This window comes from Rhopalosiphum padi, chromosome 2, assembly GCF_020882245.1.
Source record: "Rhopalosiphum padi isolate XX-2018 chromosome 2, ASM2088224v1, whole genome shotgun sequence".
Classification (NCBI taxonomy): domain Eukaryota; kingdom Metazoa; phylum Arthropoda; class Insecta; order Hemiptera; family Aphididae; genus Rhopalosiphum; species Rhopalosiphum padi.
This window is the reverse complement of record NC_083598.1, coordinates 66,801,724-66,817,421: the sequence shown is the minus strand read 5'-3', so window position 1 is coordinate 66,817,421 and position 15,698 is coordinate 66,801,724. Positions and strand designations below refer to the sequence as shown.

The 15,698-nt window shown below is 30.1% G+C and overlaps 1 protein-coding gene across 1 annotated transcript; it reads right to left on the bottom strand.

Moving 5' to 3' along the window:
- Positions 1–4,178: 4,178 nt before the first annotated feature.
- LOC132922777 (choline dehydrogenase, mitochondrial-like) lies at positions 4,179–9,422 on the bottom strand. The gene is made up of 3 exons (XM_060986472.1): positions 9,408–9,422; positions 9,115–9,352; positions 4,179–6,724 (listed from the first exon to the last, which is right to left on the bottom strand). The coding sequence occupies exons 2-3, from the start codon at positions 9,151–9,153 to the stop codon at positions 4,907–4,909; spliced, it is 1,857 nt and encodes a 618-aa protein (XP_060842455.1). The 5' UTR covers positions 9,154–9,352; positions 9,408–9,422; the 3' UTR covers positions 4,179–4,906.
- Between the last annotated feature and the right edge of the window lie 6,276 nt (positions 9,423–15,698).

The window sequence follows — 15,698 nt, the reverse complement described above, 5'->3', positions numbered from 1 at the left end:
GACGACAATGCCAAATGTCAAATCCGATTGAATCGATGACCATCTAACTCTTTTCGGTATACCTTTGTGGCTCTCTTGGGAAGGAAGGGTTTGGATTGAGAACATACATATATGAATATAATATTATGATACGTATATTTTCATGCGTCATAAATTAATATATTATTATAATATTAAACGCGTAATTATGTAAGTATACCATAGTTAAAAAGGTTTTATTTACAGTTACGTAATTGTGGTGAGCAAACGGGGAATTTATCGCCTCTTGACAGTTTTGGGAAGGGGTTTTATCACCCTCTCCTCAGATATGCCAACAGTAGAAATTTGTATAAATCTTTTAAAATAAAAAACGAATCTGTTTAACGTACATTTATCACATTTCTGGGTTACAGGAATAGCCAATAGGCCAATAATATTATTTCCCTAATTATGATTACAGGTTTATTATCGTATTAATATTTTCTTACAAGTTAAGGTACCTTTTTTTAATGAACTCTTACCCGCTAATATATTTAATATAATTATGTAAGCCATTTAAGGATATAGTCAACATAAGAACTTAAGATTTTTTTTCAAGCTATAAAAAGAATTTCGATTTTGGTGAATTAATCATTCCCCATTTAGTCCTTACACTAGATTTTTACCCTCCTTGAGACTTGCTGAGAACTGTCCTTGGTTGAGTTAAGCTAATAAGATTTTTACATTTTATAAACCAGCACGCTAAATATATGTCGTAACTATACTAATTTATATTAGTTCATAGTTGTATAATATAGTACATTATAAAAATTATAAATTTTCCAGTGGGTTTTTAAATTATAAGATAAGTTATCCAACAAAATTACGCGTACCTACATTAGAAGTTCACTACTGACCAAGTGATCAAAATTCAAAATACCTACATGGATACGTTTTCTGCAGAAATTCGGTGGATCTTAATATATATTATAAAATACCATCATACACATAACTACTAGAGTTCTAGAGTTCATAATTTATGTATTATATAGTATTATTATTAGTTATTACTACTATTATTTATTCTTAATTATGTAATATTCATCATACTTTTGTAACCATTTTTTTATTAATATGACACAGTCCGTATTTTATTAATAAATAAATATTTTAATTGATATAGATTGTACTTTGCACTTATAATAAAATTAAGTTTATCCACAGTCGATAAATAAGATACTTATAACATGGAGATTACTAGAAATAAAAAAAGAGAAGCTGCTAGAAAAATATATTATGATCTTAATAGCGTACATATTTAATATTAGTTATAGAGTTTTAAGTAATATACCTTATTTATAAACGAATAAATAAAAAAAAATGTGTGTTCACGTACATGTACAACTCAATACAATTTTTTTTTAATGTTGATATATGTAGTGAATTTCGTAGAACTGCATACGTTTCTGTGTATTTGCTTTTTATGTGAATTGTAAATAAGTTTATATGTTTGAATCCCAGCGTACTTGATGTCTTGATGAATATTATTAAGTTAGGTTTAGTTTAAACTGTTTAAAGCTAGCAGGGAAGTGTTTCTTTGAAATTGTTGAATATCATTATCTTATATCTTATATCTTATATAAATTATGGCGTTTTTTAATTCTTCAAGTGAATTGTCTTATTTTAAGATATAGCTGGATGCAGTACCTATACGATACGTACTTATTGTTTTTAATAACCTTATTAGCTTATTAACTTAAGAGGATGTCAGCGCACTGTTTGTTTACTCTCTCTAGCCCACGCGCAACATACACAAAACACATTTACGCAGTCTGAGTAGAACTCGTTCAATTTAAGTTCTAGAGTAAATATACCTATTATAAAATTAAATTTTGATAATATTTCCGAGTACAAGACTATGAGTTTTTTTTAAAAAAATTAAAATTTTAAAAAGTTAAATGTTATTTAATAATGTTGTAATTTATAGATATTTCTAAACAATATAATTAACGTTGTATTGGGAATAATGGAAAAAACTCATCGTCTTGTACTCAGAAATATTATCAAAATATAATACACCTAACGCGCGGGCTAGAGAGAAAAAACTAACAGTGCACTGACATCTTCTTAAATACAACAGTATTGTATTGAGTTATGTTTATTTCAAAACTTGCAATTTTGTTTATTAAAAAATACCATAGTAATTTTTTAGTAAAGTGTATTAATTTTGAGTTGTGACAGTCTTTTTCAAGGTGTTCGAATAGCCATAATATAATTCGTAGGCACTATTAACATGTTTTATTGCACCCGTGTCCCGCTTGTTTGGTTAGTTAAAATTATAATAAAAATTTAATAAATTGTAATGGATTTATTACCAAACGAGATGTTAAAACAACAATATTTTTTTCATAAATAGCCAATATTGATATAATCGTTGTCTCCATAGATATAGTAGTTTTTTGCATATAATTAGCAGTTTGGTGAGAACATAATATTATACAATATACATATTAAAAATATATGAAATTAATACGTTATACAGCTAAGTTGTCTAGTAGGTACTTAGTCTTAGTGCGTATCAATCATGAACTTATTAAATTATAGATTTCCAAATGAGCGATGACTATACGATGTTTGCTTAGTTTGCTGTTTACCTTATTAATCAATATAATTATATGACAAACCCTGTAATAATGCATAGTAGCCCACAATAATATAAATAATAATAATTACGATGTTCTCTCGCCGGGGACACAATAGGCCTAGACGATATTATGTTGAATTATGCGCGTGGATTCTATATTTACACGTCGTAGACAGAATATTTTTTTTTTATATAAGTACGTATTTATATACTTAAATCAGACATGCTACACACTCAGACACACTCAAATTACAGTCAAGGTCTAGACGCATTCCTATTTGGATCGGTAAGTCGGTTCACGCGCTAACGGGTATTATATTATGCTTATATAAATTATAGAACGCGCCTGAGTTTTACGGGTAAATCATCTGCGATATATTATTATATTATACATAGTAATTACGTCTTTCTCTCTTCGTTGCCGATGAATAGCAACTATATACCTTTGCTCTGTAGTCTATATGACCAGTGCTATAGCAAATGTAGTTAGCATCAAGTACTAAAAAATAACTCACGACCCCTACGTCGAGCACAGGACATGCGATATGATAATTTACCATATATTATATAATTTATGTATATTGTATTATCCATGGACTCTTGGTAGTTACACTTCTGCTGGCAGATGGACAACCGACTGAATATTGTAAGTAGTATATTTTTAATTGAATTTATGTATGTATAAAATATTTTTCGTTATCGATATGAATTTAAAACTACAAAATGCATTAACAACATAATATAATATACTATTCTCAATAAATTAAAAATAGAACAAGTTTAGGGTTAAAGTTACATTAAAATAAAACACTACGGAGAACGTCGCAATATAATGTAATGTTCTGTGGAAAATAATACCTATTATATTACCAATAGGCAATAATGCTATGTTATATAGATGAAAAACTTAACTTTCCATAAATATATTGTAACTGCCACTTGCAAGTTGCAAAGTTCATAAGACGCGTGTCTACCGACTTAAAATTTGTTCGTTCTCTGATGACGTTTTAGCCTTTATTTATCTATGGTATGTAAAATAAATTGTTGAGTTTAGTTACACCATATTGTACGCGATGTCGTTGGGGATAAATACTGTTGGGAAACGTGCAGTGACAAAGATTGAACTTTTTAATGTATGTATTAAAAATTGATTATACTTTACATAATATTAATTATTATGATACTGCTCTGCTTTGTTATTGCTAATATTTAAGCACAGATAAGTACATCATAGCTCCTCAGCTTTACTTAAAACTTTGTCCTGGTTTCTGACGTTATTTAATATTAAAGCTTCCTCATGCACAATGAGTACTCTTGGTCTGTTTGCAATTACCTTCTGTCCAAATTCCAATGGTTATTAATCTTTTTTTGTGAAACCCAAATGATTACCTAATTTTCCATATAACATAGGGAATTAAGCTTAAATGTGTCATAATAATCATTAATCATAAATCAAACCCAATATAGTGATATGATGGTATTAGTATTAATTGTATACATCTATAGTTTTATTCTACACGGTATATAATAGTTTGGGCATTGTGGCTTGTAATATAAAATAAATAATAAATATATATAATTATTACCTATAATATATTTAAAAATATAGATATAATAATATTTATAAAAATTAATATTTCTTTACCTGTCCTCTATAGACTCATAGACTACTGGACTATTTAAATAAAAGATATATAAATAGATTCTTTGAGTCTTGGGAAGGGTTTGTAGATATCTCATACATACATTTTGTTTTAAATCGAATATTATTTCGTTTATATAAATATTTGCAATTGATTATAGATTAAATTGCAATTATTATTAGTAGAAATATTGCGTAAGTATACAATTTTTTACAAATATATAAAAAAAAAACAAATATTAAAATCAAATCTTATGAACACAATTACAATAATTATTGTTTTAATCATGATTTATTGCTTACTTAATTTTGTATATATTTTTGATATTAATACATTAAGTTTTAACGATATTGGATATATGACAGATTTTTAGCATTTGTCGAATCTATTTCCAGTTTTTCAAGTAAAAAATCATAAAATTAATCGTTGTAACTGTGTTTGTATGATGTATATATATATATTTCAACTGAAGCAAAACGGAATACGACAGAAATGTAGATTAATTTTTAACCGATCGAAGTCGGGATATATGTACGTCTAAAATTACAATATATATAGTATATTATTATAACATTATATTATGATTTAGTTCAAGACTTTTACGGACAGACGTGTCTGTATGTGTAATTCTACATCATATTCTACGTATTATTTGTATACTTTACGGGAGTTTACCGTAATATTTTTTTATAATGTCCGATCCCTTTTCGGCGATCATTATGGTCGCGGCGTTCGTGTTTACCGAAACGACTTTGGGCATTATCGAACTGTCGATCACCCTGAGACCCCGCACGCCTATCACGTTTAGCGTGGTGTCGACGACGGACCGCTTATCGTAGGTGGGACCCATCCGGCACGTGCCCACCGGATGATAGAACGACGTGGCAACGTTGCGGATAGCACACACCCAATAGTCCCTCGTTCCCCAGGCGTGAGCCGTGCAGTCTGGATACGCGACTGGTTCCAGCTTCAGTCCCGCGTCCACCATCGGTTTGGTTTTCGACAGTTGCACGACGAAATCGATTCCGCGCAGCAGCGTCTCGATCTCGTCGTCGTACGACAAGTAATTGGTGTAGATCTTCGGGCGCGCCAACGGGTCGGCCGACCGCAGGACCACGCGCCCGGTGCTTCGGCCGTCGACGTTAATAGGTATCGCGAGCACGGAGTCGCTCAGCTTGTTCAGATCGTCGAACAGCGTTGCCACTCGGTCCGAGTACCCGAACATGTTCGACAGCCTGCTCCGTTTGTTCGGTGTGTTCCTCGTGCTGTTGTACGGATATCTGAGGTACACGACCTGCACGTCGGCGTGTCCCTTGTCCGCGGTGTCGACGAAGCTCACGAGGTTTGTTAGGCCCAACGTGCCCACGCCTCTGGACACCAAGTCGAACGTGGCCCGGGTCAGGTCGGCACTCTCGCGGGCTATGTCGGCTCGGGATCTGTCCTTCCGGTCGCTGAACACCAGTCCGGCGAACGAAACGTGATCCTGGTAGTTGTAGCCGACCGGCAAGTCGCTGAAAACGTGGATTCCGTGTTGGCGCAAATGTCCCGCGGGCCCCACGCCCGACACCATCAGAATCTGAGGGCTCATGATCACGCCCGCGGACAGTATCACTTCGCGGGTCACGTACACGCGTCCCGTTCGCCCCGCCGGCCCGACGTACTCGACGCCCACCGCCCTGGTGCAGTTTCCGCCACCCGGAAAATCGGTCCGCTGGACCATCACCCGCGTCACCCTGGCGTTTTTCGCCACGAACAGGTTCGGCCGTTCGCTGGCCGGCAACAGGAACGCCTTGAGCGTGCTACACCGGAGGCCGTCGCGCACCGTGAAGTCCAGCGGCCCGTAGCCGATCGCCGGGGGCGCGAACCGGTTCATGTCGTCCAGCTCGGCCAACCGGAGCAGCCGGTTGCCGTCCGCGACCGCCGAGTACGCCGGGTCGATGGAAACCAGCGGGCCGACGGTGAGCGGGCCGTTGCGGCCGTGCGGCACCGCGTCTCGCCGACCGCTGCCGCCCGTGAAGTTCTCGGACTTGACGAAGTACGGTAGCACGTCGCCGAATCCCCAGCCCGCGTTGCCCAGCCGCTCCCACTCGTCAAAGTCGCGCCTGGTGCCCCGCAAGTACATCATGGCGTTCATGGACGACGACCCGCCCAACATCAGGCCCCTGGACACCAGACACCGGCCGCGTTCCAGGCCGCCGAACAGGCGCGGTTCGGGTTCCGTGATGAACGTCCAGTCGACGTCGCTGGTCAGCGCGTCGCTGTACCTGAGCGGCGTCTCCGTGTAGTTCGGCGGGTCGGCACCCGCCTCCAACAGCAGCACGTTCCATTCGGGTATCTCGCTGAGTCGGGCTGCGACCGTGGCGCCGGCGCTACCGCCGCCCACCACTACGAAGTCGAACGTCACGTTGCCGGCGCTCGCGAACAGCGTCGGGCCGTAGTCGTGCGGATACATCAGCGACGAAACTCTCTCCGACCGGCCCTGAAAACGATGACGATGAACTTCATATTATTATATCGTATACTGCCGTCTCCAGTGAATTTAGCGGAAATAACGATAACGGGAAATCTGAACTTTGTCGATAGACGGCATGTTCAATGGACGCTGTGCACTATATACGGTTGCAGGATGATCGCTGGAGAGCGTTGCTTTATGTCGAAAAGATCGGCTTTTTTTCAATCGAATATAGGTTATTTGAATGGAAAAATACTAATATACATTATGCTCTATATTAAAAAGATCCAAAATATGCTATTTATACTTTGATAATCACACCCGAAATATCAAAGTATTGGTGACTCGTGTTTAAAGACCCTCGTAATTATGAGTTGTATAACTATCGGAGTTTATATATTATATATGTATTTGAATGTTTATAACATTTTGATGTATAATTTATTACTTTTTTACTATGACATGTACATTATTTTATATTAACATGTCACGTGGACCAAATCGAATTAATATTAGATATAAAGAAGTGCACATATATGTATGTGTTACAGTAAAGTACATAGGAATTCGAAAGAGATTTGTCAAAATTGAGTATAATTTGTCTAAATTAATCGTTTATTAAAATACTCGTGTGTTGCCGTGTTGATTTTTATAATATTAGGTATCTATTATCATAACAAAGTTTATTGGTGTCATACGGGTATGCCTATATACTTACATAGTATTTCGACCATACTTATTATATAGTTGTGTTTATATCGCGTGAGAAGTAATCACTTATCAGATTAATTCAAGTTTTTTTTTTAAACTAGTGTTATGTCATATTAAATTGTGGATTTTACAAAAACGATAAGACTATTTTCTAGTAAATTCGGAGCATAATAGATTTCTAATAATAATAATAAATAATTATGATTGTTGGTCACTATACAGGTGTTTAAAATAAAATCAATTTACTAACAATAATATAATACATTATTTGAACGTGATTAAAACTAGTATTTACAAAAAATACATACAGTAAGGTACTAGGCCACATTAATGATTAATCCGAACGAAATTGAGGGAAGTGGTCGTTCGGATTACTTTGACTAAAAAAACATCAATTATTTTTAAAATTTTAAAATTTAGTTTTATCTATACTGTATTAATTTGTAAAAATTCGTAATTTAAAAACACAATGAATGAATACAATCAAAATTATTTTAATCATGTTAATATATATATTAAATTCATTTTTTATTTATTTTTTAAACACTAGTTCCTATGTTCAGATTAAATGCATTGTTCTGCAAACGTTTAAGCAAAATTAGTTCTTAGCAGTTTTCAACATTTTTTTAAACCCATAGTATGGCAGTATTCAACGCTTTTGTGGCTTCTGAAGCAGATATCATACAACATGGGTCACCAAATGGCGGCTTTGAACAAATTTTATCCGGCCCCAGACAATGAATAAATAAAGCATATTACGACAACATTATATGTGTTATTGTTGTAAATTATTATTGATTTTTAAATAATGTAAATATGCACTTAAAATTTTGATGGCCCGCAAAAAATGTTCAGATTTCTAAGGTTAGGTGAGCCCTGACATACAACATATCATATCTAAATTACGTACACGTGCAATGTACGAATGTAATTTATTGACAAATTTTATTACCAGGAAATATTATTAATTATTATTATGATATACATGTATGTATTAATATAGCGATGCGATAATAATTCTCAAGCCCGTTCGGATTACTGCGTCTTTCTGATTAGCATGTTAAACTGTTTACTGTATGTATTATAATATAATGTAGGCAACTGCAACTACATTAGTTATTAAATAGTAAATATCTTATAAAATATTATAATAACATCATAAGCAATACAAGCAAATGATGTAATTGTTTTACTTTGATTCTTATTATTTTATTAATTATTATTAAATACAATTTTTAATACCTAGGGGTATAATATATGGCATAATTTTAAATTATAAGCGGGACGATGAATGTATTCATTTTACAAATGATGTGCATTTCTTTTTACGTATTAGAATTATAAAACTGCTTTAATTTACAACTTCAAGGGCGGTTTTTGGCAGAAAATTGGTTCTAGTTTATACTTATTGGGGGTAAAAGTTAAAAATGTCCAGTACTTTTCCAAAAAATCAAGAATTACCGAAAAAATAAATACGAATATTATTACGAATGTTAAATTTTTAATAATATTATCAAGATAATACTTATTTGGTAGTTTTAGTAGGTATAGCTAGATCGCTAACAAAAAACATTTCACTTAAAAAAAGGTAATTGAAAAATTAATAAATTTATAATAATAGCAATAGACAATAATAAGGTTATTATAGTTTATTATCTCAACAATAATAAAGGATAGGTCAGTAAATATTTAATATTTGTACTTACTAAACACAGCATAGTGATAACTGTCAAATAAGCAAACATTGTTTTGCGAAGTTTTTCAGTTTGCGTAAGTGAAGTATTTGTGCAATATACAAGTATAGTCGACTGAATACGATTGAACCAAGAACGCGTAACTACTTACTTTATAGGTATGTGTAATGGACATATAATAGGACGGTGTAACTCAGTGTAAGTATATACGAGTATTTGAACTAAACACAGGTAACGATCGTCCGGTAGACTGAAATTATAAATAATATTAAAACGTGCACTAAGGTACTTCTGTATACACATACTTATCTATATTATACTAGCTGTATATATTAACAGTATATCGCGGAAGTTTTATTTTATCGATTCATCGTTGCGAATTGTAAAAGATCCGACTAAACGAGTATTATGGGTTATAATATAATATATAGCCTTATAGGAACGATTTATTATTACGTCAGATATATACTTATATTATTATATTCGTGTTGTGAATTCAATGACATTGTATACCTGTTGGCTATTGTTATATTGATCGTCTGGTTTCATTTTTGAAATAATGTATACTATTTTTATATAATATATTACACACCCGTAATCTTTGTAAAAATATGATATGAACATGTCTTACTCTTTTTGAGAAATACTGTGATTTTGTGTTACACGGTAAAATATATGGCTACATTCAAGTAAACATTCCCGCTTATATTTATAAAAATCTCTCTGCAAATAGTTTCTGTGAACAATGAACATACAAATACATATATTACTAAGCACACTTCAAAAAATATAAATACAATCAATTGTATTTTATATACTTAATGTATAATTACTATAATGTATTTTACCGTAATAAAATAATTATACTTATCTGATGCAATCAAAAGTCATGATCTTATAAATTATAATATTTTTAAGTTATTCAATAACAATGTAAATAATAGTCGTTAAAAACATTTAAAAGTATATTTAAAAAAAAGTAGACTTTATATATGCCCCACTGGATATTATATTATTACGTATAAATACGGTATAAACTAAAAATAAATGTATTGTGTACATAGGTATAAAAACCATTTTAAATTACCAAGCGAGATTCAATATATTATATTATTATGTATTTATGTATATATTTTTTATTATAGTTTATATTCCTGTGATAAATAACTGTTTATTTTTTTCAGAATTCAAGAGATTTCTAACATTTTTCATAAATAAAATTCTATATCCCATTATATTTCTAATGTACTGTAAAATTATAAATTGTTTTATTTTTTATTTTTTTATCATAGGTATTGTTTTAATATATTGCTAAGAAGTTGAAAATCTTACCAGTAGTTTTTGAGCGTTTCTTAATTTAAAAAAAAAAATAGTAGGTAAATACGATTTAATTAATTAAATAGCATATTATTCCTAATCTACACCACAAGCCCACAACACATTTGTTTATATAAATATATAATTAAGTAGAATTTTGTTTTGGTATCAAACTTAATTCCGTATAGTAATTAATATGATAATCTATTACTCTATTAGTGCTGCAACTGAGTTTGGTGAAATTCAGTGGGAACAATTATCAAGGGTTTTCTACACTATCTTTATCTTAATTAATTATTATTTTGTTGATAATATTTTGCTTTTGGGGCTACGAACACAAATCTTAATACGGAAATGTAGGTATATATGTTCTTTGGTTCCTTGTTTAATTATCATTAATTTGTCTACCTAAGATTTTATACTTATAAACACTGTTATAAAAATGTATCTTAAGAAAAAAATTTTTAAGAAGTTTGTCTTCTTGTCTTAAAAAGGTAATGTGATAAACTAATAACATTAGGTACATAAATAGTAATAAAATATTATAATTAATACACAGAAACTTTCAAAACTTAAAGTAAATCAAAGAATAAATATGTAAGTTATACTGACTAATAGAAATACATACACATTAGACCTGCCAAAAACAGCTTCTTTGTATGTAACTATCAACAAATCGATTTGGACTAATGGTATACATTATTAGATACCTAGCTACAGTAGGTGTAAAATAGATGACAGTAGATACCTAAATGGCAGGGTTTTTTTAATGGTACATTGTAATTCATGACTAATTTCAGAAGCTCACGTAACACAGGTCAAAATTCAACTCACTAGTTAAAGTATACTAATATTAGGAACAGGACCATTATATCGATCACTTCAAAGAATGTCATTTGAATGTACCACTTTCGACGGGGTTGATAAAAAAAATGGTATATAACAATTAGACAATAGTTTCTATAGTATTTTCTTGATTGTATAGATATTCTAAATTAATAATTTAAAATTACAAGCTGTTGTCGTTAATTTAAGCATTATACATTGTAGTCAACTTTTTAAAAAAATTTTAGGATTGATGTACTCAAAATTACCACTACTACTAATTTAATCATGCGAAACAGACATGTAATCGTATTTCAGTAGACCGAAGTAAAAAATTAGCTTTGTAGAACGTGTTATGTAGTACGGACACGTAAATATGTGTTATATGGATCATCATTATTATTATAATGTGTACAAATTGTTATGTCAGAACGATTTGATCGGCTCTTCGAAATTGACGTTATTATTATAATATACATATATCATCGCAGTGATATTATTATAGTTATTATATATTTTTTATATGGTAAATTGTTACTGCTCTACCTAATTCCAAACGAAAGCGTAAAAAATGGTATAAAAGCTAATATATAATTATATAACTGGCGTGATTAGCTAAATGAGTATAAGATTTACCTATTATAGTATACAGAATAGAGTTTTTATAAACCTAGACGAATTCAGAGTATTCAGACCGAATTTCATCTGGTTTAGCAATTTGTCCAGATTATAAAAAAATTTTCAAGTTTCAATAGACTTAAATGAACAAAAAAAAATTGTTTTAACGCCTAATGAATTGAATATTAATATGTTATAACAAAAAAAAATACACCAGACACAGGGTTCAAATATTTATGATTGAAAAAAATCAGTAATTTATTTTGTTAGTGCTCTTAACTTTCATTTTAATGGTGTGATTTATTATTATTACTTTAACATTAGATACATAGCAGTAATATAGATATAATGAAGTTGTAATAATACATTTATTTTATAGATTAATACTGTTCTGTCTATACTTCAAGAATTTCGTACAAATTAGTAATTATTATTTACGTAAAAAACGGTTAGTGAGTCGACCGGATTTCCGTGTTTACCGGGCCATCTACTATAATATAACATTAAATATTATACAAAACCATTATTTGATACATCAATATGATGACATTTATGTATTGGTATATATTATTAATTCAATATTACGGACTCGCGAATTCACCAAGCTTATCATTAAGGGCTTGCTTTTGTAATAAAAATCACAATTTAAAATTTTAATTATAGTCATTAATATCTAAAAGTCAAGGGTTTATTTTAACAATAGTTTATTATGAAAGAAATTGTGAAAGATTATCGCGTTTTAACAATGAAGAAAATTAAAAATATTGTCGGTATTATTATAATAATAATTGGCTTAGATATCTGTATACACAAAAACAAGCACAATAAGAAATTGTAATGGCCTTCAGTTCAAAAAAAAAGGGATAAATTAAAGGTAAATAAACAGTCTTAAAATAATATTTAAGTTATAACTTTGTTTAATAAAAAAATAATATGCACGAGGTACAAATACGAATGAATGTGCTTATTATATTATACAATCAGGTTAAATGATCTAGAATCTATATTGAATCAATCAAACTTTTTTTGGTATTTTTATACTTAAGCGTTTTTTATCGTCAAAGATCAGTTATTGTTCCATCTTTCATATTTGTGGTATTGCGACAGCCGGAAACTGTATAACATTATAGCACGAGAATCATATTACATTATTTTCATTATTCAGATTTATTCTATTTATTATATTATTTTGTAATTAATTAATAATAATAATATTAAAATTCATACATTATTATTCAAATTATATTTTTTAAATTGTATAATATCTAAAATCTGTCTTTGTGGTTAAGTAGAATTGCAAAAAAAAAATTAATCGATTTATTCAAAAATTGATGTCATGTAAATAATTCGATTTTGCTGTATTTATTTGGTTGTTTTTCATGATTATTAAGAAAAGTATAAGATACTACCTCAAAATACCAATTGGAAACTAGATCTAACTTTTTCCTAGATATCACTCAGTTAAAATTTTAAGCAGTTTCACTCCACAAGACAAAACATAAAGACAAACATAAAAAACACACATTATTATAAAATATATTCACCAGTCCATGCAAAATTTAAAACATAGGTAAGTATTCAGTAGGTATATAAAATAAATGCAACTATATAAATATAATTTTTATTAATACTTATAATAATATTTTAAATATTACTTACTTTAAATAAGTATAATTTGTATTTATATAACAATTAGTAATTGTCAATTACAATTATTGTTAATTGGAATTTGCAATCAAAACTATAATTCTTAATAAAATAGTATTATTCAACAAAAAAATGACCAATTTTGATATATATTGATTTTTTTTTTGGTAGATTTTTCTTTTCCGTTTACCTATGGTATCACTTGTACACAGTACACATAGAAATACAATTTTGTCGATTACTAATAAATAGGTACCATGCATGAGTATTTTTATATAATATTACCTATTATACGTAGTTTATTTATCTAATGAATGAACGCCATTTGACAAGAAATATAGCAAAAATAAGGAATTATGTTACAAATCAAATCATATTAAATGTTTAAAATAACCGGTTAAAATTACGATTAAATCATTAGTAAATAATATATTAATTGTACTCAAATTTGAAATAATTGAAATAAATTGAATTTTATTTATAAACAACGGATTTACGAAAAAACTACGACTTATGTTTGAGCATTAAGTATAACAATATTATTGTACATAATATTATCGTCATTATAAAATCACAATATACAACAGTTTAATATAACAGTTTTATTTAATGTATACATATGGATATATGATATATTTTACATTAGAGGATCATACTTATCGTTGTCAAAAAGGTTTAGTATTCAATGGGTAAAGGACGTGGAAATGAAATAATACTAGGACCGGCAACAACAATAATATAATATGTAGTATGTACATTGTACGTGCGGCAGCTACTCAAAGCGGAATAGTAGATATGTATTATATGTATATATATATATATATCTCCCACTACGACGACTACCTTTAATCGTTTTTTGACGGGCCGTCAAAGGAACTTTAGGGTCGACTCTGTCGTCGTTATTGTTGTGGTCGTTACTGTCATCGTATCATTAATACATTTGATATTATTATATATATGAATAAAGCATTATTTAAACGCACGTGCCAGAACAATAGTTTTGGTTAAAAAGGTTTTTTTTTTTGGAATGCTATACCTATATACGTATGTTTTATTATATCATTGTCCACGAATCCTTTGCGGTACTCGTCTTTAAAATCGTTTCGGGGTGGTGGTAAAATTCGGCGAAAAGGCGTGACAGAGGTGATTTCAACAAAACAACAACCCAACACCAGTGTTAAATATATAAATATAACGTATTTAACTCAATAAATATGAAATAATTTAGAAATCGTAGACAAATCTAAAGAATACAAGGATTATAAGTTATAACTTAAACGTCTTAACTGTTTAAGATTACATTTCAAATATAAATCCTTATAAATTATTTATATGTATGTATTATTAGGTAATTATAATATTTAATACCTACTCATACTTTTATTTGAATATCCAGATATTATTTAAAAAACTTAACTGCCTTTTAAAATCAATGTCTTCTACACCATATACGTCTATGTTATTATAGTTGTGTAAGACGTAACGTACCTATTAAATTATCTTGTTATATTATTATATTGTGACATGTATGTATGAACATATTTTTTTTGTGACTATATTTATACGCGTAATTTGTAAAACAATTACGATTCGTCATAAAAGTATTTACGATTTTTTAAATGCACAGTAAACTATAATTATATAAAATAAATATAAATTCTTAATTACAGCAGTTTTCGTCAAATAAATATTTTTTAATTATAGTTCTAAATTTGTTTTCTAATAAAAACTGCGCCCAATTAAATATTCATTACTAATAATTTTCAGTTTAAAGAAACTGTGTATACTATATAATGATTTTGGATAAAGTTGAACATTGAATTGTTACAATATTATAACAAAATTATAAAAATTAGTTATACTTGGTAGCTTTGAATTTTTTATTTCCTCTTAAATGTTGATAAGCATCAACTAGTTGCATTTTTTCACTTTATCATTAATGTTTGGTTTATAAATTAATTTGCTTAATTCATTTAAAATATTAAGATATATGTATTAAAAATAGTATCTATTCAATGAAGTTTAAAGTCTTACAAATCACTCAACGAATGCGTGCATAATTTTTCAACAAATCTTATTAATTTTTAGAAAATAACAAAATCTATTTAAAATAGATGTATTACAGAAATTGCTTTAAAATAAATTTGTAAATTTTAGCGTATATATTGTATATAGGAACTATTCAACTA

Bases quoted from the DNA above. Each gene is read 5' to 3' on its own strand.
- LOC132922777 (XM_060986472.1), bottom strand. From the start codon at position 9,153: ATGTTTGCTTATTTGACAGTTATCACTATGCTGTGTTTA. The intron at 6,725-9,114 runs GTAAGTACAAAT...CATCGTTTTCAG, and splicing joins TTATCACTATGCTGTGTTTA to GGCCGGTCGGAGAGAGTTTC.